This window comes from Oreochromis niloticus, linkage group LG16, assembly GCF_001858045.2.
Source record: "Oreochromis niloticus isolate F11D_XX linkage group LG16, O_niloticus_UMD_NMBU, whole genome shotgun sequence".
NCBI classification, from domain to species: domain Eukaryota; kingdom Metazoa; phylum Chordata; class Actinopteri; order Cichliformes; family Cichlidae; genus Oreochromis; species Oreochromis niloticus.
In genome coordinates, this window is record NC_031987.2 from 77,024 (window position 1) to 98,882 (window position 21,859).

The window sequence follows — 21,859 nt, forward strand, 5'->3', positions numbered from 1 at the left end:
AAAGCTGGGAAGGCGCCTGTAAGAATTAAAGAAATTAGTTTACTGCTGAACTGTATATAACCATCATCCTTATCATTGCATTAATTATCATTCATTAGAGCATTGATTGAAGCTGTTGGCATTGTGGTATAATTTGTATTACAGGGGTTATCATAATCAAATATTAACATGTTTATTATAGGTGCAGTTATAACCACTTTAAAATGATTGAGTTAAATATATGTATCAAAACTCATATGCTGAGTATATTGTTACAGTAAAATAGTAGCTGAGCAAAGGCCTGAGATCATCACCATATTCGGAAGAGGATGCCAGAAAGAGGAACCTCTGTGTTTGCATTTAATTCTTAAAATACATGAATGTTCTGTACATGCAAATTATGTGCTTGTAAACGCAAGAAGGGGCGTTACAATACCCTGATGTTATAAAAGCAATCTGAAGTGTATTTTTGGGTGGGGATTTACAACTGATGGTTTCCAGTGTACGTCTCCCCACGCTGCGTGTATTCATTAAAATCAATTGTTTGATTGACCTCTTCTGGACCATCATTGTTTTACTCTCGTCCTAAATTTCGGACCCGTAACACGCCTAAATTAAGCTCCAGCCGATCCAGGAGAGGGACAACTGCTGACTAAGGGAAAACCTGTAGTGATCCCTTTTAAAAATCTTTAGTTCCACAGTCAGAGCTGCCGTCATGAGACCTCCACAATCCTTTAAAAGAAAAGCACTGCTGTCTTTGAGCTTTTAAATAGTTTGGCCTCACACAGGGGTACAGGTGCGACTCACTTTGTCGTCCAGCTGCTGATACAGGTCAGTGATGAGAGTCTCGTACTGCGACTTCTCCTCCTCAGACAGGGCGACGGGGGGCGGAGCCAAGCTGTCAATCGCTGCTGCTGTCTCGCTGCTGCACTTCTTGTTTCTGTTGCCCAGCTGTTCCTCCACAGGTACAGACTCACCTGGAGGAGTCAAAATTACTGATAATACCATCAAATCAATTCAATTCAATTCAATTTTATTTATATAGCGCCAAATCACAACAAAAGTCGCCTCAAGGCGCTTTATATTGTACAGTAGATACAGAGAAAAACCCAACAATCATATGACCCCCTATGAGCAAGCACTTTGGCGACAGTGGGAAGGAAAAACTCCCTTTTAACAGGAAGAAACCTCCGGCAGAACCAGGCTCAGGGAGGGGCGGGGCCATCTGCTGTGATTGGTTGGGGGGAGAGAAGGAAGACAGGATAAAGACATGCTGTGGAAGAGAGACAGAGATTAATAACAGATATGATTCGATGCAGAGAGGTCTATTAACACATAGTGAGTGAGAAAGGTGACTGGAAAGGAAAAACTCAATGCATCATGGGAATCCCCGGCAGCCTACGTCTATTGCAGCATAACTAAGGGAGGATTCAGGGTCACCTGGTCCAGCCCTAACTATATGCTTTAGCAAAAAGGAAAGTTTGAAGCCTAATCTTTAAAGTAGAGATAGTGTCTGTCTCCTGAATCCAAACTGGAAGCTGGTTCCACAGAAGAGGGGCCTGAAAACTGAAGGCTCTGCCTCCCATTCTACTTTTAAATACTCTAGGAACAACAAGTAGGCCTGCAGTGTGAGAGCGAAGTGCTCTAATAGGGTGATATGGTACTACAAGGTCATTAAGATAAGATGGGGCCTGATTATTTAAGACCTTGTATGTGAGGAGCAGGATTTTGAATTCAATTCTGGATTTAACAGGAAGCCAATGAAGGGAAGCCAAAACAGGAGAAATCTGCTCTCTCTTTCTAGTCCCTGTCAGGACTCTTGCTGCAGCATTTTGGATTAACTGAAGGCTTTTCAGGGAGTTTTTAGGACATCCTGATAATAATGAATTACAGTAGTCCAGCCTGGAAGTAATAAATGCATGAACTAGTTTTTCAGCATCACTCTAAGACAGGATATTTCTAATTTTAGAGATGTTGCGCAAATGGAAGAAAGCAGTCTTACATATTTGTTTAATATGTGCGTTGAAGGACATGTCCTGGTCAAAAATGACTCCAAGGTTCCTCACAGTGTTACTGGAGGCCAAGGTAATGCCATCCAGAGTAAGAATCTGGTTAGATACCATATTTCTAAGATTTTCAGGGCCGAGTACAATAACCTCAGTTTTATCTGAATTAAGAAGCAGAAAGTTAGCAGCCATCCAGGTCTTTATGTCTTTAAGACATTCCTGCAGTTTAACTAATTGGTGTGTGTTACCTGGCTTCATGAACAGATAGAGCTGGGTGTCATCTGCATAGCAGTGAAAATGTATACTATGTCTTCTAATGATGCTGCCTAAGGGAAGCATGTATAATGTAAACAGAATTGGTCCTAGCACTGAACCCTGTGGAACTCCATAATTGACCTTAGTGTGTGAAGAGGACTCTCCATTTACATGCACAAATTGGAGTCTATTAGATAGATATGATACAAACCACTGCAGTGCAGTACCTGTAATACCTACAGCATGTTCTAATCGCTCTAATAGGATATTATGGTCAACAGTATCAAACGCTGCACTGAGGTCTAGCAGGACAAGCACAGAGATGAGTCCACTGTCAGAGGCCATAAGAAGATCATTTGTAACCTTCACTAAAGCTGTTTCTGTGCTGTGATGAGCTCTGAAACCTGACTGAAACGCTTCAAATAAGCCATTCCTCTGCAGATGATCTGTTAGCTGTTTGACAACTACTCTTTCAAGGATGTTTGATATGAAAGGAAGGTTGGAGATTGGCCTATAATTAGCTAAGACAGCTGGGTCTAGAGATGCTTTTTAAGTAAAGGTTTAACTACAGCCACTTTGAAGGCCTGTGGTACATAGCTGATTATTAGAGATTTCATTTCATTTCAATACTCATTGTGGCAATTTGGGTAGGAGATTCATATTAATCAGACTCACAGACCAGCACAGTTTTAAGTTTCATACATGGTTTTATTTTTCCAAAGGACTTGTTTTAAGTCATCAGTTCTGCCAGGTCCTTTAAGTTATTAGCCATTTTCTTTAAAACATCTCTAATTTGCCCATCAGCAACTTCGCAGCACCCTATAAAAGTGAGCAAACAGAAGACAGGAGAAGAGGAGAGAAATTTTTTTTACAAATATTGCATGATTGGAAGTAAGCATCAGTGGCTTCAAAACGAAACCCTAGGCCTTCCCGGTGCCAAAGCTTGCTACTTTATTGGGATAGGAGGGATAGTGTTAGGATGCCTGGGTTGTTGACCCAGGGTTTTGAGTTTATTATATTATTTATCATTTCTAGTCTTTGGTTTCTTTGTTAGAATTCTGTCTTATGGTCTATGTCTCTGTGTAATCCTTAGTTGCTATATCCCCGTGTCCAGTCAGTGTCTGTGTCTGCCCTGATCCCACGTCTCTGTTCCCTCTGTTGCAGTGCCTGCCTGTGAGTCTGTGTTATGTTTCCTGTTTTACTTTGAAAGTCCGCGTCTTATGTTAATGTATCTGGTATTGCTTCCCCTGTTTCGTTAGGCCTGATTTGCCCCAGGTGTGTTTCCCTCCTGTTACTCATTCCCTGATTGCTCCCTCTGTGTATTTAAGCCCTGTGTTTCTCTGTGTCCGTGCCGTGATCTACCCTTATGCCATGCTGTGTGTTCTGTCAGTCTTCCCGTGTAAGTTTATTTTGATATATCCAGTTATGTTACATTTGAGTTTAGCATTAAAGCTGTTTTGAGTTCAAGTTTTGCCTCCGAGTGTCTGCACCTTGGGTCCTCCTACTACCACTCCTGCCTGCACACAGCCTTCACATAACAGAAGATCGCGACCAGAACATGGACCCCACAGACCTTTTCACTTTGGAGTCAGACGCTGAGATGGAAAGGCTGGTTAAATTGCTGGACCGCATATCCCAGTCCGACAGCCTACGGGCTATGTCTGTGGGACTGAGCACAGTGGAAGCAATGGTGAAAACCAGTCCCCGGCTTCAGCAGTTTGCTTCGGATGCCAATCTGGGCAGCACCATCGCTGCATGGAGGGAGCAGGTCAGGGCACGTGAGCTTGCCCTCTCTCTCACCACGCCAATGCAGCAGCGGTCTGAGCTCGCCGTAAAGCAGCTTCCGCAGCGGTCACCACAGCGGGACAGAGTTTCCGCACCGCTGCCACGGACTTCCTCTCCCTCCCCACACCAGCGGGGATCTCGTTCACCTGTCCGTTCGCCTGCCTTTTTCCTGGCGGTTATGTGGTCGGAGGAAGAGGAGGTGGTCTCCATTTCTCCACCGGTTCCTGTTTCCTCATCCCGAAGGAAACGGCAGCCTCGCCACCGCCACTCCTCTCCTCAGTCATTTGTTCTGCAACCTGGTCCTGCTGGAGGGTCCGAGGGGCCCGTCCGGCTTTCATCTGTTGTTCCCGCTGGGGTTCTGGAGAACCGCACCAGCCTTTGTTTGCCTCCGCTGGAGGGTCCGAGGGCCCCGTCCAGCCTTCTGCCTCTCCTGGAGGGTCCGAGGGCCCCGTCCAGCCTTCTGCCTCTGCTGGAGGGTCCGAGGGGCCCGTCCAGCCTTCTGTTCCCGCTGGGGGTTCTGGAGAACCGCACCAGCCTTTGTTTGCCTCCGCTGGAGGGTCCGAGGGGCCCGTCCAGCCTTCTGCCTCTGCTGGAGGGTCCGAGGGCCCCGTCCAGCCTTCTGTTCCCGCTGGGGGTTCTGGAGAACCGCACCAGCCTTTGTTCGTCTCCGCTGGAGTGTTCGAGGGGCCACACAGCCTTCACATAACAGATAGAGGAAGAGAAGCAGGCATCCCGGTTCCAACACTTGCTACTGTATTGCATAGGGGGGATAGAGGAAGAGAAGCTGGCATCCCGGTGCCAACGCTGCTACTGCATTTGCATAGGCGTGATAGAGGAAGAGAACCTGGCATCCTGGTGCCAAAAGCGTGCTGCTGCATTTTGCCAATATGGGATACGGGAAAGAGAAACTGGCGACTCGTTCGTAGAAAAGCTTGCTGGTGCGATTGGATATGAGAGAAGGACCTAGCATCCTGGTGCGACGAAAGCATATTGCTAAATTTTGCGAAGGATGGATGGAAGGAATGGAAACTGGCAAGGCGTTGGTAGAATGCTTGGTAAATAAGAGATAAAGGAAAACCTGGCAATCCAGTGCCAACGTTTGCTGCGGAGTTTAGCAGATGAGAGGTTTGGAACTCAGCAACTCGGTGCCAAGGCTGGCTGCAGAATTTTGCGAAGAAGGGATGGGTGGCTGAGAACCTGGCAACTCGGTGCCGACGTTTGCTGATGAGTTTTTTTTTTTTCGTCTTCTTTCCTGAGAAACTGGCATGTCAGTGGTAGAGAACAGAGCTGAGCTTCCCCCTGCTACCTGGCGCTGGCGGGTGGGTGGAGCTACGAAGTATGCTGTAGCTTTTGCTGTTGGAGCTGCAATTTGTTTGGAAGCGTGGGTTCGGCGCTGACGGCTGTACATACAGACCGTATGTCGGGTGGCGAGAAAACTGCTAGGAGGTCGTCAGCATTCGGTTTTGGAAGCGCCGCCATGACGTTCGGTGTGTTTCTGGGATTGCCGGAGGAAAAGCGATGGAATGCAGAGCTTGAGTAGTTGTTTATCTGACGCACTGACGGACGAGAGGGTGATTGTAGCGAAGGGTGAGTAAAATTACGTTACCCCTGAGAGATGAGCTGTGTTTAAAGGTATTCACCGAGAATGGACCCTGTTTGCACGTAAACGAGAATGATCAGCTTGCAGAACTGGGGGAACCTATATAGATGACATCCGGAAGGAGTTTCCTCCGTGTTTGGAGGCGTGGTCCTGCTCCTGAAATTCTGATACATAATCTCCAATTGATAAGCTACGAAGCCGCATCGCTTGATGGATTGTTGGAGCATTACGGCTACCGTAGTCAGGAGCCTCGTGGTGTAATACTTACTGTGCTTCGACATAATATTACCGTATTGTGTGTGTGTATAACCTCTTTTTAAGTCAGTTGTCAGGGCTCTAGACTAACTTTCTGCCACGGTTGCACTGGTGTGCCTAACTTTTTTTCTTAGGCACACCCAAATTTTTCAACCCAATCGCTTAACACCGCAGTTTTACATGTGCACTTTTTGGGGGGGAAAATTGCTGTCTATACAGACAATATTGATTTGTAAATGATTAACTAACAATCTTGTGCTTGTGCTTAAAGTGCTTTGGCTCTCTTTGGCAATATTGTAGACAATGTTAAACTTAATCATCATCATCCTCTGACGACCTGTTTGCTGCTGCCTGCTGCTGAAAGGCAGTGGGGAGAGGGGACACTTGGGCAGTGCATTTATTGCAGCATATAATGTGTTTTCTGGATACACTGCTGCTTTTTCAGCGTTCAGAGATTGATGGCACCGTGTCAGAGCTGCCTATGAATTTCAGATGGATCAGACCTTAACTTAACAAAAACGTTATCAATAGTTCTTTTCATCTTTCCTCATTACCCACAGCTACATCCACTCTGTAGGGCCTAGGCTGCTCACTAGGGCTGGGCATCATCACTGATTTCTATAATCCATTCGATTCAATTCAATTTAGCCTCAGACAGTCAGAAATATTATAATTCTGATCATTAATCAGTACCGACACTGTGAGACTTCATCAGAGGTGTGAGCATCACAGCAGATGCCTTTGTGTCAAAGTAACTGAGGATAAAACAGAAAAACATGAAGCAGATTTTCCTGGCCTGACTTTTTATAGCAGATAACCTTAAAAATATTCTGCAATTTTGCATAATTTTAAAAAGTTTAAATTTCTTCAGTATTGAACAGCAGAAATGAGTCTTTCCTGTCCAAGGACATTTAAGTAAAAACAAAAAAAGAGTGGCCGACAGCGCTGTAAACAACGGTAGACTGGTGGGTAATAAGCGAATGAATAATGCCGAAAACATAGATTTGAGATGGGAAACTGTTCTTGAAATACACAGAGAGAGAGAGAGAGAGAGAGAGAGAGAGGGAGCTGTGCATGAAGTGTGATTTTTATCGTGGTGGAAGCAAAACAGCAAAAGTCAGAGGGAATTAATGACAACATTTATCAAATATGAAGCGTAGTTTGCTGCTGCTTTTGCTGCTGATTCAGTGAATTTTGGTTGGAGAGAGACAAAACCTGCAGCTCAGAATCTAGCGCAAAAAGGCGTAAACACTGCGCGGACCCGACGCATCAGAGTCTGTCGGCTTTCCGCCCCAACGGTGTGTCAGTCTACGTGCCGTCGGGTGAGAAAGCCGAGGAAGAGAAAGCTGATTTTGATGCGTCGGTCCGCTCTGTGTTTACGTCTTTGTGTGGAGTCTGTGTACCTGCTCTTATTTGCTGTTTGGTGGTTGTTGAAATAGTTTTGTGAGCTTTAATCTGAGAATCTGGCGTTTCTGGCAAAATAAGTTTATATTTAAAAGTCGATTCAGGATTTAATGAACCGATATCGCTTTATTCAAGCTACTCACCTCTCTCTATCCACCTGCACTTTCAACTGGACCACGGCCAATCACAGAGGTCCCGCCCCTGACTATCTCTGATTGGTTTAGTCCACGATAGGGGCATAATGTTACTCAAACAGTTGGTCGCACCGGTGCAACCTAAGATTTTTTTTAGTCGCACCATTGAAAGATTTGGTCGCACTCTAGAGCCCTGTTTGTGGATATTATACATGGTTTTGCTCAGGATATGTCGGCCAATTTCCACTGGAAATGCCTTTTGGTTAGACTGTCAGCACGGAATTTGCATTTAAAAAAAAAAAAAAATAGCTGCTTGTTTAAGTGAAAATACATTGATGTTTGTTTTGTTTTTTTGCACTAATAAAGTTGTGGAGTTGTAAAGTATTTTGTCTCGCGTCAATTATATCGTCAGTTATATCGTTATCGCAAATTTTCAAATATATATCATGATCAATATTTTTGGCCATATTGCCCTGTCCTACTTCAAAGAGTCCTGAAGTGAAACCTTTACAGACTAAAGTAACACAAAGATGGAGGCAGACGTTTACCTTCCAGGAGGAAGAAAAAGCTTTTAAACTTTCTTTTGTAACAAAGCTGGTAAATGTTAAAGGATGAGATTTAGTGGTTTTTTTTTTTTTTATCATTAAAGCTCATTTAGGAAAAGCTGCCAGAATACATGTCCAGAGGTGAGACTTGCTGATAGGAGTAGTTTGATGTCAGAGGGTTGAGTCCAGCAAAAACCATGATCTTTCTCTAACCGAACTCTTTTGGTACCAGAACCAAATGTGAAAAAAATTAAAGTGCAGAATGCGTTCGTGCCACCACCAAATGACCTGCCTTCCAAAACACGTGACAGATTTAAGATGACGTAGCAGCAAGATGCAGCCTCACTCCACCTTTGTGGACTTTAAAGCACATACATCATTTACAGCTGCTGTTTCCTGGATAGTTACATTTAATGCAGGAAGAAAACTGAAAAAACCCAAACATGATGCCCCCTTTGCTGTTGGTGGAAAACGCACCACATCAACCACTCAGATTATTTGACAACATGAGCATTCGGTAGCTCTGAGTGAAAAGTTGTGGGAGTGCCAGCGGTGAGAGAAAGCGACATCAATCGTGGGTTTTGAGCTGTCTGAAGTGTGCAGGCAGATTGAAGTATAAATGCCGTCACCAGGTGAAAACCCTGAAGTAACATCTTTTTTCACCTTTCCTCCAGCGTTTAAGCTCATTCTCCAGTTTCTGGATCATGATGTTCAGACTCCTGTTCTTCTCCTTCTCCTTCTCATACTTCTTCTTCCACTCCTCGGCGGTCAGCTCCAGGTTCACAGACACTGTGTTCTTTATGGTTTTAGCTCTGAAACAACAGGACGAATGAAGAAACACTCAGATCTGTGGAGGACGTACTTCGACCACAGTACTCTGCTTTTTCCTCTGATCAGGTGACTTGCCGTACCTCTGTCCAAACATGAGGGTGGACTTGGTTTCAGCCTCGTTGTAAACAGACGGCGAGCAGCAGATGATGATGGTAGTTCGACAGTTTCCACCCAGAGAGTCCTGAAGGATCCGGGTCATCTTACTGTCTCTGTATGGAACGTGGGTTTTCTAGAGACACACGAGACACGTCACAATCATTTCACCTGAAAAATCAGGTGAGCTGCGACGTTCTGTCAAACAAATCAAGTTAAATCCAGAATATTTCAGGCGTACATGTCAGAGACCTGAAGATCGGAGACACGAAGACTCACCGTTCCTTCACTCAGGGCAGCGATGACATTCCCCAGAGCAGACAGAGACTTGTTGATATTTTTAGCCTCATCCAAAACGGCGCCCTCTGCTCCTGTTTTACTCACCTGGATGACAGAAAGCACAATCCAGGTGTCAGCAAGCAGAAATTTACAGAGAACAGGTGCTCACTGAGTGTGATGGAGCAGTGTGACCTTCTCGCTGCCAGCCAGGTCCACCAGGTAAAGTTTCCCTGATAGCTTCATCTCGGTCTCCACGTTCTCCTGTTTGATGTTGATGAGAAAAATGCTGTGACTGCGAGAGCTGTGCTCGTTCATGTCTGCAGGAAGAAGAAAGCCCATTCAGTAAAGTGATCCAAGAACAAACACACCATGGTCCGGGGTGGAAGTATCACACGTACAGGTGAAGACTTACTGGTGACAGCGACGTGTCTGTTTGCTTTTCCTTCGTCGATAACGTCCATTACCTCCTCGGGACTGGAAACAAAGCGCTCAGTACAGCCCTGACAGTGAAACACACATCAGCAGAATATCAGCAGCAGGACGCTGCAGACACGTGGTCAATATGGCTATTTGGAGGCGGAGCGCACCCACAGCACACCTGTGAGACTCAGCAGACAAACGAAATTCTCCATAAACTGAACAAATATAAATACAGTGACCCCCCCCTCGTCTGTCTGGTGTCCTGGTAAGGCTCATAGGCCCTGGACCACAGCACTCGTTCAGCATATCCAGGTTATGTCTCTGTTATCTTCTCTTATCCTAACATTGTCACACAAAGCTGATCATCACCTGGCTAAGGTAACCAGGGTTTCCCATGCACACTCATGTGAAAAGGGCGGGACTGGCAACATCTGACCAATCATAAAGGGGCATTTCACGGATCATATGACTTATTACTATGCCACCTAGTCCAGAGATGTTATCAATGATAAAAATCTAAAGCTCATAAAAGCATTTATACAAAATACAAATAATATATTTTATGTAAAATAGAAAATGTTTTATTTTATATAAAATAAAATATCAATTTAATATTAAAGCTTACTGTTCCACAGCTCCATAAAGGAGACAGACATTTCTGTGACAACCAGATCCAGGAAACATGACCTGCTCCTCACAAAGGTCTCTACGATTCAGACATGAGTCTATGTCCATATTTGATCTGAGCTCAGCAGGTAGAGTGCAGGTGTCCTGTTTTAGAATCTTATAATAATGCTTTTAGATTAATAACACTGTGTATAAAAATCCATATTATTATTTGTTATTTAATATTTATGATTGAATACCATGTCTTTGCATGGAAGTAGAAAACTTTAGACTCTCCTACTGTTTGCACACAAACCTCTGACGGATCCTCCAGGAATTGTGACGCTGTATTCTGGAGATCTGATTGGTCAGTGGGTGGTGCTTCATACCTGCTGACGTCTAATCTGGATCTAAACAGGCTCCGGAGCGAGTTAGGTTCACAGCATAAGTTACTGTGTCGATTTACCCCAGTAAGAATGAACCACTTTCTAACCCAAAATAGTTTAGGCCTCTGGAGTTATATCCAGTAACTATTTAGGCTACCAGGTGAGTCCAGTGGATCCCCCACAGCTGTGGAAACAAACATCTGGAGACAGTTTCTGCTGACTTTTGTTCCTGCAGTCGAAACGCAGCTAACACGATTTATTTACCTTCACAAAGGGCACTCTGTTCTTATCTTCATGAACAGCCAGGTTGGTCTTTGACACTGAAACACGAAAGCATCATCATAGCAGTTAGCATTAGCTTGATTGTATTTACACTCTATTTCTACTCTATTCTATTCTATTCAACTCTATATGAGCATGGTAAAGGTTCAGAGTTGGTCTCACCATCCAGCAGGTCTCTGATTTTATCCAGATAGATTTCAAAATAAGACACCTGCAGACACACAGCCAGTGTTTATGTTACATTAAACATGTTCAGTCTTCTAAAAAGAAAAACTGTGATTCAGAATAAAAACACTTTAGAGATCAAATGATGATATTTCTTTGAATTAAGATGAAGAATCATTTTTACAGTGAGATTTTCCTGAGATCTGACAACAGAAACAAACAAACAACATAAAAATATTTGTTTCACAAGCAGACTCACCTTGATGTGGAACTCCAGGTTCTCATCCATGGAGTAGATGTGGTCGAAGATGTCTCTGGAAATACGAGGGATGATCCCCATCTGATGAGGGTCATGAAGGGTCCCCTGAAACATGACGAATCATTTAATTAATCATTCAAAAAACACCAAAACAAAGACCTGAAAAAAAACTACAAAACAACAGACCAACCTCCATCGTGTGAGTCTTTCCTGAGGAGGTCTGACCATAAGCAAAGATGGTGCCGTTATATCCTCCCAACACATCTGAGGCACAAACAAAGAAACAAACGCTGTTTACAGCTGTCACTTCCTCTCAGTCGCTTTCCTTCTTTAATGGAATGTGTTGCACTGACCTCTGACGATCTGCTTGGCACAGGTGTCGTACACCTGAACCTGTTCAGTGGTTGGGGGGAAGACTCGGTCGAACACATACGGCTTCCCCTGAAACACAGGAAACACACTGTAAAAATAAAAGCCTCTGTTTGGAAAAAAATTATGCTGTCAGCAGACAGTCTCCTCCTGCTATGAAGTGGTCATATAAAAAACACCCTGATCACTGACACTGAGTGTTATGGCATGATGTTTCAGTCTCTCAGTAACATCTTAACACATCGAAGCCAAGATTATTAATGTAGGTCAGTGAAGACTGTTAGATTTCTCTTTTAAAAAACAAAACTAGGAGGAGAGAAAAGAGTTAATCAATCAACATCTGACATTAATTTTCATTGATAACAAAGACAGAACTGACCAATTGTAATTCTAAGGTAGACCCTACAATAATACATACAGAGAAAAACCCAACAATCCTATGACCCCCTATGAGCAAGCACTTTGGCAACAGTGGGAAGGAAAAACTCCCTTTTAACAGGAAGAAATCTCCGGCAGAACCAGGCACAGGGAGGGGCGGGGCCATCTGCTGTGATTGGTTGGGGTGAGAGAAGGAAGACAGGATAGAAGAACAAGAACAAATAACAAGTCTGATTCAATGCAGAGAGGTCTATTAACACATAGTGAGTGAGAAAGGTGACTGGAAAGGAAAAACTCAATGCATCATGGGAATCCCCGGCAGCCTACACCTATTGCAGCATAACTAAGGGAGGATTCAGGGTCACCTGGTCCAGCCCTAACTATATGCCTTAGCAAAAAAGAAAGTTTGAAGCCTAATCTTGAAAGTAGAGATAGTGTCTGTCTCCTGAATCCAAACTGGAAGCTGGTTCCACAGAAGAGGGGCCTGAAAACTGAAGGCTCTGCCTCCCATTCTACTTTTAAATACTCTAGGAACAACAAGTAGGCCTGCAGCGCGAGAGCGAAGTGCTCTAATAGGGTGATATGGTACTACAACCTTGTATGTGAGGACTTACTTACTGTTAATAATAAACACGTTAAACAAATAAACACTGATTTTATATTTTATTTGGTTAAAAACAAAAGAAGCTCTTCATTAATTAGAGCACTTCTTATGTATCTGCATTTATACAACATTCACACTCTGATGGAGGTGTCACAGAGCAGCTCGGGGTAAGTATGTCACCAAAGGGTATTTGGCATGGCGACTGGAGCAGCCAGGGATCAAACCACCAACCGTCCGCTGGTCGTTGAGGTCACAGTGAGCTTCCCTGATCACCTTCTGGGAGGACTCTTGCTGAGCTGTCCTGATTGGTCAGTCCACACAGGCACCTCCACTGACGCTGGGTCAGGTCCCACATCTACAAACCCCTCCATGCTTCCCTTCTCAGCACCTGTCACACCGTCTCCAGCCCCACAGCAGACCTTCAGCTCTGCTGCCTCCTCTGTGTGAGTGCTCCCCTCTGAGATCTTCAACGTCCGTCAGTTAATGTTCAGATCTTTGAACTTTGACCTTCTTTATGTAATGCGGCCTTGGCTTCCTTGAAAGCTGAACATAAATCTAATTATTATTTTTTTACAAAGTGTCTCCACTGTGATTTTAAATAAAGTTTGATAGCATTTATAGTTTAATGGGACTCCTGATGGTCACATGACTGTCTCAGTTTCTCCTTCAGAAAAACAAACAGACGATACCGAGACAATAACAGATTTACCTTTATATAATGAGCAGGGTCAAGGGTCAGAGGCTCAGGGGAGGTAATGAGAACTAAAACAAGACGTTCAGTCTGAGTTTAACGAGGGCTCGTTAACTCACCACAAACCTTTCACTGTTGTCTCGTTAGTTTAAATAAAATTCAGACTAAAAGTTTATGAAGGAAAACTGAAACAAACAAGTGAATTCAGAGAGTGCAGCTGTCTCTGATGATTTTTCAACGATCAGTTTTATTTCTTCATTTAAAAGCAACAAAGTGCTTCACATTTAGTTATGAACAAGAGAAAATCAGGACCATACAACTCCGGGCATTAGGGAATGTTTACAGTCACATGTTTACTCCTCTCACTGAAAACGTTTCAGGTACAGGTTTCACAGGTGAGTCTTTTTCAGGCTGAGATGAGTCATTCAGTCTCAGTTACCATGGTAACAGACAGGTTAAATTAAGTCTCTGTCAGAGCTCAGAGAGGAGAGAATCAATGTGTGATTGATTATCAGTACAGTAAAAGACTGGTAGAAACAGGAGCAGTGATACACCTGCTGCTGTCAGACCTGCAGGTATCAGGCTGTGATGTTCTCCTTTATAGTGGACAGAAGTTATTTTTTGCAGTGGCACAAATAATTTATGTGACATTTTATTAAATGCAGAACACCTGATTGTTCTGTAAATAGTTTGAAATGGTTATTTTAAAAAAGGGGGTAAAAGGTAAATGGCTGCAAATTCTGTTGGCAAAACTTGTGCATATGATTTTAAAATTGACAATTTATATTTGCATTTAAAGTTATGAAATATGTGTAAGAGCCAAAGTCAATGTTTATGTTTTGTTTATTTGTTATGGTGGCACAGGTGTATAGCTTTACCTGCATCTCAGGTGATTGCATGGGGGTGTGGTCGCAGTCTATTTGCCTGATCTCGGTGCTCGCAGCAGGGGTGTTGGGTGAGTGGTTTGTGGGCAAACTTTTCTGTTGACCGTCATTTTTTTGGCACATCAGTTAATGCATACGCTATTTTTAATCTGATTCAAAGCGCAAAAGTTTGTTTTGTTTTGTTCTTAAATTAAATATGCAAAGTACAAGTATGACTCATTATGGATTATTGGAGGCGCGTCACAGGGACACAACCAACTCAGCCGGCCGCGGCTTTATTTATGGATGAAAGTCGCAACAATATGATTCATTAAACATCTTTGTGGTTGTTACAGTAAAAAATACTATAATATATTTTATACTTTTTCTACTTGGATTTTATGTTTTTTGTCTGATTTTATTGTGTTAATACTGTATCCAGTGTTGGGGAGTAACGGAATACATGTACCGCCGTTACGTATTTAGAATACAAAATATGAGTAACTGTATTCCGTTACAGTTACCGTTTAAAAAGGTGGTATTCAGAATACAGTTACTTTGTTGAAATAAATGGATTACACGGCGGTACTTTCCTGTTTCATATTCTCGCGGGTCAGGACTGTTTGGGTTTGTTTGACAGCTATGTTCTGTTGTTCCAGGCGGCAGCGTTACGGTTGCCATGGTTACAGGGTGACGCTCTCTCTCTGCGTGTTTCCTGGGTGAGAGAGCGCTTTTTTGTTGTTGTTGTTGTGCTAAGCTAAAAGGCAGAATGCTACAGGCATGGCCCTAAAGAATGTAGCCTCATGGGCAGTGTAGTCCGTGCCGCAGGGAGAATGGACTGCCATACCCGTTATGTGTCTGTGAGCGAGGGAGGGAGAGAAAGGAAAAGTCCGAGCTGTCACGGAGCAAAAACGGGAGCTGGAAGCATGTAAATATAATAATAATCACCGCAGCCAAGAAGAGTGCCTGACGAACCCAGCTGTAAGTAAGCTATTAAGACTCAACTGTACACTGTGTTCGTGTTTTCCTCCGGAAAAAATAAGTTCCGTTGGAGCAGCCTTTCAACGCCTCTCTCTGTCTCTGGCAAGCAAAGTTGACCCAGACACCAAAGTAAAGCTATTTTTCGGCTACCAGCCCGACACGGAACCCACCGTATTAGCCAGAGGTCCCTTTACTACGGTTCGGAGCCGCGGACCTTCAGTAACAGTAATAAATCACAGCAATAGTACATTCACGTAGTTGTAAACAGCATGATAATATATTAAGTAATCCAAAGTATTCAGAATACGTTACTCTCATTGAGTAACGTAACGGAATACGTTACAGAATACATTTTGGGGCATGTATTCAGTATTCTGTAATGGAATACATTTTAAAAGTAACCTTCCCAACACTGACTGTATCTCAAAATGAAAACATAACTGTAAATTCTAACAAGTGAGGTTGTGCTGAAAAGGATGATACCAAACAAGGCAAAGTAAATCGTTTTTAAAGGTGAAATGTAGAGGGAAAATTAAAAGTAGTCAAAAATGGCCAATTATACCCTGGACCCCAGAGGGTTAAACATTTTTTTTTTAAGTAACGCAATAGTTACTTTTCCTAGTAATTAATTACTTTTAGAATCTTGTAACTAAGCTACCAACTCAGTTACTTTATGATGAAGTAGCTAATAACTATAATTAATTACTTTTTCAAAGTAACTTGCCCAACGCTGGTAATAACTAATAATGATTAATATAATAATAACTTTAATATTGGCCATATTACATTTACATTACCAAAGTGAAGTGACTTTAGTCTCATGAACAACATTAGCTAATTGTTATTTACTAGCTAATCTTAAAACGACTGTTCAGTACAGAATTGAAGCCCAACAATCATGTTTTACAGTCCCGTGGTCTCAGCCTCAGATACTTATCAAATCAAACAAAGCTCATATAAAACAAGCAGATGAACAAAAGAAATTTGTCCTTCATTTTTGTCAAACAATGCTGTATGAAACGTTTCCAGCAGTTAGTATCATGGTTGCTAGGCAACCTGAGCAGCCTGACGGAAGCTAGACCATCCCATTCACTTCCGGCCTTCTCGGTCTTCAAAGGACTGGGCCCAAGTAGACCACGAAGGCCGCGTCCTCCAAAGGATGCAACCCCTGAATTGGGAAACAGCCTATGTGTTAATAGCAGTGGCGGAGCGGGGGGTGGCTTATTGGGCTTAAGCCCGGGTTGTTCTTTCAGAAGCCCAGGGTCTTTTGGAGTGTAATTTTTTCATAGTTAGATGCCTGGCTGACATCTGTATAAAACAAAAACTACACACAATATTCAAAGCACATAGTGCACACTGTGGGAATTTATGACTGTGCGTAAATCCCCCCTAATATTGGTATGATCCAAGCTCAGACACTAAGCGACTGAGCGAGGGGGCGGGGGGAACTGCTCCCTGCAAGTGCGCTGTTGGAGAAGCGCAGCCAGGCAGACAGAGGAGAACTGAAGTTTGACCAGGTACCAAAGCAAATCATTCGTACTGTACAAATAATATAAATATGATGGTTTATCACAAAAGATTGATGTCAAAAGGATGACTTGACCCATATTACGTTACTTGCTCTTAAGTGAATCAACAAATGGCGAAATGAAAAGCCGAACAACAACAATGCTGTTTCTTTAGAGAGTCTTAGCTTACATGTGTGTTTATTTCATATTTTCAGTTGTTACCCTCCACGGCTAAACAAATCGGTTTCAGTAATGTACTGATATGCAAGAATGGGCATAAGGGGCTTCTTCAAAGAAAAAACTCAGGTAGATGTTATTTTATATATTATGCTTTGTATGTTGTACAATATATTTCTATGCAAAATAAGAGGAATTTCAATACACAGCAGTATATTCACAGTTTAAACCAGATATTTACATACACTTTATGGAAAACACAACAACATTTTTTTACTGTACATCAATTTAGAGTAAATTTGTTTTGTTTTGGATAAATAAATATTGAAATATCTTTTGAATTAGTTTAATGACAGAATAAAGAGAGACAGAGCTGTCTATTTTTTATCACTTTCATCAAATTTAGTACATGTACACTAAGTGTATTGTTAATTAATACGAAAACTCCAGACGATTCCATTCTGAGCTGAAGAAGCTTCTGATAGGTTAGTAGAGTCCATGTGAGTAAATTGGTGGCACACCTGTGGATGCATATAAGGCAAAACACAGAGCCTGTTTCTTTGACATGGGAAAATCAAGACATGTCAACCAAAACACCAGGAAAAGAACTGTGGAGCTCCATAAGTGTGGCTCAGTTTTGAATACAATTTGGTGCCATTTACAATTAAGAAATACAGATAGTTTCTCTCTTTACTCTTAAAGTTAACAAAAATGTTTTTTATATTTATCAATCTAAAAAAATAAACATTTAGTCTGATTTGATGTTACAATTAAAAAAGTGTTTGTGTTTTTATCTGAAGAGTGTGTAAATATCTGGTTTCCACTGTATATTTGATGATGTCGGTGTTTGGTTTGATTGTCAGCACAAAGAGGGAGAGAGAGGAACAGAGAAGGAGAGAGAGGAACAGAGAGAGAGATGGAGAATGAGGACAGAACAGAGATGGAACAAGAGCAGGTGAGACACATGTTAGTCAAATGGTTGTTTACCAAAAGTATCACCGTATCATAGGTACTCATGTATCTCATACCTAGTGTTTCTTTTTAGGTTTGTTAGTTTTCAAATTCTATATTTATTAAGTTATGCAGGCTTGTTTGCACAACAAGGCTAAATAATTATATAAACTTTTCTCAATCTAAATAGTGTACTTTGGTAGAATTAAAAAACAAGTGTAGTGCAGGTCTATGATGAGTTTTAGTGCTACTATCATCTAGTTTTGATTCTGGTTCTGTCTTGGTTAAATCCTAAGTAGTCCTGATTTTGAACTGTTGTAGTCCTGTTTTAATTCCAGATCAGTTCTGGGTCTGGTTGAATTGGGGTTTAGTCCTCGTTTCTTGATACAGCCCTGATTTTGTTCTGCCTTGCTGCTTAATTTAAAAAACTAGTTTAAGGTGTCCTGCATATGTCATATATATTTTTCCCTATATGAAGTCATTCTTTTTTTAACAAAACTCAAAACAGAGCCTATTAATCTTTCAGTCATTTCTACACCCCCATCCCACCCCACATGCATACTACCCTTTAGGACTAAGCCCCAGGTGTATCAAATGTCTGCCTCCGCCTCTGGTTAATAGACCTCTCTGCATTGAATCAAACTTGTTATTAATCTCTGTCTCTCTTCCACAGCATGTCTTTATCCTGTCTTCCTTCTCTCACCCCACCCAGTCGCAGCAGATAGCCCCGCCCCTCCCTGAACCTGGTTCTGCCGGCGGTTTCTTCCTGTTAAAAACGAGTTTTTCCTTCCCACTGTCGCCAAAGTGCTTGCTCATAGGGCGTGCGGTGGTTCTGCAGTTACACACAGCAGGTTTGCTTGCACAGTGAACAACACACAGACAGCGTGGCGCTGAGGCTGTGTGTGTGTGTCTGTGTGTGTGTGTGCGCGCGCGCGTACTCACCGACACCACCACGGTGTCCTCTCCGTTAAATTTCGGGATGTTTTTGTCTCCGCGGCTCCGCTCCGCCTCGTTCAGCGGCCTGAAGCGACACATCACCTTCACCCCGCAAACGCCACCCTCCGCCGCCTCCATCACCGACAAGAAGCACCGACAAGCACGCGGAAACACACACACACACACGCACCGGGAGGTTCGGCTCTAGTTCGGGTCCACACGGTCTGCTCAGAGGCTGCGGTCTCCCGGTTAGTGCTTCTCCATCAGGAGGATGAAGGCTCCACCTCTCACAGGTCCACCCTGGACCACCGAGCCGCAAAGAACCATGGGACATGAAGTCCTCCTTCACATCCAGCGTGAAAATGTTTTAAGTTCGGGTTAAAGCCAAATGGGTCATATTTGACTCATGACGTTTTTGGCTCTTTTTAGATTTTTTTCCTGAAAGACAAAATTGATACAAAATAAAACTCATATAAACATTTATTGTCAAAGGAATTTGCAAAGAAAAGCGTCTGGACTTCTTTAAGTTGCTTGAAGACGTTTCACCTCTCATCCGAGAAGCTTCTTCAGTTCTAGAGAATCTGAGAACCTTCACAGACATATAAACATTTATATTTTTTTAAATTTGTCAGAGGGGTTTTTAAAATAAGTGAATAGAACATAGTTTATTAATTTAGAAATAAATGTGTGATAAAGTAGAACAGTGGTTAGCACTGCTGCCTCACAAGAGGAACAGGATGGAGGTTTGGCCCCCACCTGGGCGGGGCTTCTCCCATAGTCCAAACACATGTATTTAGTGGGGTGATTCTAAATTAGCCATAGGTGTGAATATGAGTGCAGATGGTTGTCTCTCTCTCTCTGTTTGACCCTGTGACAGACTGTACCCACCTCTTGCCCTATGGTAGCTGGGATAGCCTCCAGTTCCCGCCCCCGAGACCCTGACGAGGACAAGCAGAAGAGGATTGGTAGCTTTTCAGAAGGTTCGAGAAACATTCCCATTTCAAAAATCAGAATTTTCTGACAAATTCATGATTAGAATAAATAATTAACCCGATAAATCAGAGCATGCTCAGGGTCATTGATGATCTGATCTGAAGAAGTATTCGGTTACGCTATCAACATAAATTTTAATTCAAATTTAATTTAGTTGGCAAAACATCTGAAAACAGAAGAAACGTGTGTCTGTGATCAGTATATCCACTGATCTACGTTCCACTCCTCATTCGTCACCAGTTCATCCTCTGACTGAAGGAGGTCGAGCTACATCGCCCACGCGATGCATCAAAACGCCTCTAACCTGAATGTGCTCAGAGATTGAACATGATGTTCCCGTCGTCACCTTGATTACCACTGAGTGATGATCTCAGGCTGCTTCAAAACATAAACAATCAGAAGAGGTTGGACAACTGGGCCCTGTTTCAGAAAGCGGGTTTAGAAAACTCAGAGTTAAAAATGATACTCAGGGTTGAGTAACCCCGAACTGTCCAACTCGGAATATTCGGTTTCAGAAAGGCTGATAACAATTAGTTCAATCAACGCGGAGTTGCTTTAACCCCAAGTTAAGCGCGCGCACGAGGATACATAAAGCCCTGATTAGTGGAGCACAGATTAAGCGAGTCACCATGGAGACGGAGGGAAAGAAGGCGCGGTCAATGTATTTTACAGCGCTTGAGGCCGAAATTCTGATGGCAGCATATGCCGATAACATGCAAATTTTGCGGAAAAAAAGTAACACAGCCTCAGCTGCAAAAGAAAGGGAGCATGCATGGCAAAACATAGCCGACAGAGTCAATGCGTGAGTGTTAATTTAAACATTGATCTAGGGATTTCCACCCATTTAACACATTATTTTATTATATTTCATTTTATTTTTTATTTTATACATTTTATTTTGTGATGTGATGTGAGCGCAGGTGCAACCCAACAGGCCCCAAACGTTCCTGGCAGCAAGTAAAAATGAAATATAAAAATATAGTCCAAACAGGTAAGGTGTAATTATATTATGAGCCATAGTGCTTGGTCTGTTTGTCCTATGTAAATCAATTGCAGTTAGAGCAGGGGTGTCCAAACTTTTTTCGCTGAGGGCCACATACATAAAAATATAGGAGGGGCTGGGCCACTTACTAGAAATTAGGTATATAACCTTAACTTTACTGTATTAAAAATCACTTAAAAGTGGTCAAATGTGTTATATTGTTGAATATAATTAAAGACAAAACTGCCTTCATCACAGCTTTCCATAAATGGATCTTTATTGATTTATTCAGAAAAAGCTTTGGTAGCTCATTCTCAGAACAGCCTCAGATTTCTTCTTAGACAGAAGATTTACAGCACAGAGAAAAAACAATAAAGGGGAAAATGGGACGGGTACATTTCAAGTTTGTTATTTACGTTATTAGGCTTAGCAACACACCTATTAACGTTCGTTTGAAACGATTATCAACATTAACAGATTGAACTGGACTTAATAACATGAGTCCATATAATTTTAGTAAATTATTCTGTAGTATCAGCTGCGCTGGGTATGTAAATCGGGCCATCCAGCTGCGGTGCTGATCGTGCGCCACTCGTGCCAAAAATCCAGACAAATGTCACTTGATCAAGGAGCAGATCTGCATCAGAGGAGATCAGCTGACTTTGCCTGTGCGTGCGCTGTGCACAGCGGTGTGTACTCTGTGTGTTAACAAGAAAAAAGCATATAAGAAAGTGGTGCGCAAAAGCAGGGTAGTGACAGAATTGATGCGCATTATTGATATTTGAAGCATGTGCACCTGCATATTAACACACGGGTATTGTGGAATATATTTTTTACTCACCTAAAGCGCTCGTGCTCTCATCCACTCCCCGCAAAAAATTAGCAGCTGTGCGGTGTCTGTGGCATCGGTGCTCTCATCGCATGCGATGGAGTAAAAATCAAAAGCACAGCTTTATCAGACAGTTGCAGTTTAATGTTGGCTGACGAGTCTTCAGTGCGTGGCACAACTAGATTTCTGGACACGCTGACGTTGTTGAAGTCCTGCACTTTTTCCGGGCACATTATTTCGGTGACTTTAACGAGGCCGTGTTTTATGAGGTCTCCATCTGAAAAAGGCTTGTCATGTCCTGCGATGAGTTGGG

The 21,859-nt window shown here is 42.6% G+C and overlaps 1 protein-coding gene across 2 annotated transcripts in view; it reads right to left on the reverse strand.

Moving 5' to 3' along the window:
* Positions 1 to 19,064, reverse strand: part of LOC100696313 (kinesin heavy chain) — a 59,854-nt gene extending 40,790 nt beyond the window's left edge. Inside the window, exons 1-12 of one of the 2 annotated variants that reach the window (XM_005463379.4) lie at positions 18,749 to 19,063; positions 11,638 to 11,725; positions 11,475 to 11,548; positions 11,285 to 11,389; positions 11,023 to 11,071; positions 10,843 to 10,898; positions 9,579 to 9,666; positions 9,359 to 9,483; positions 9,167 to 9,271; positions 8,875 to 9,023; positions 8,627 to 8,775; positions 787 to 956 (exon numbers count right to left, since the gene is read on the reverse strand). In XM_005463379.4, coding sequence (XP_005463436.1) covers positions 787 to 956; positions 8,627 to 8,775; positions 8,875 to 9,023; positions 9,167 to 9,271; positions 9,359 to 9,483; positions 9,579 to 9,666; positions 10,843 to 10,898; positions 11,023 to 11,071; positions 11,285 to 11,389; positions 11,475 to 11,548; positions 11,638 to 11,725; positions 18,749 to 18,880 — 1,290 coding nt within the window. In that variant the 5' untranslated portion in view covers positions 18,881 to 19,063. Of the gene's footprint in view, positions 1 to 786; positions 957 to 8,626; positions 8,776 to 8,874; positions 9,024 to 9,166; positions 9,272 to 9,358; positions 9,484 to 9,578; positions 9,667 to 10,842; positions 10,899 to 11,022; positions 11,072 to 11,284; positions 11,390 to 11,474; positions 11,549 to 11,637; positions 11,726 to 18,748 lie in introns of both variants that reach the window. The other variant, XM_019355864.2, reaches the window with a different exon arrangement.
* Positions 19,065 to 21,859: the final 2,795 nt, after the last annotated feature.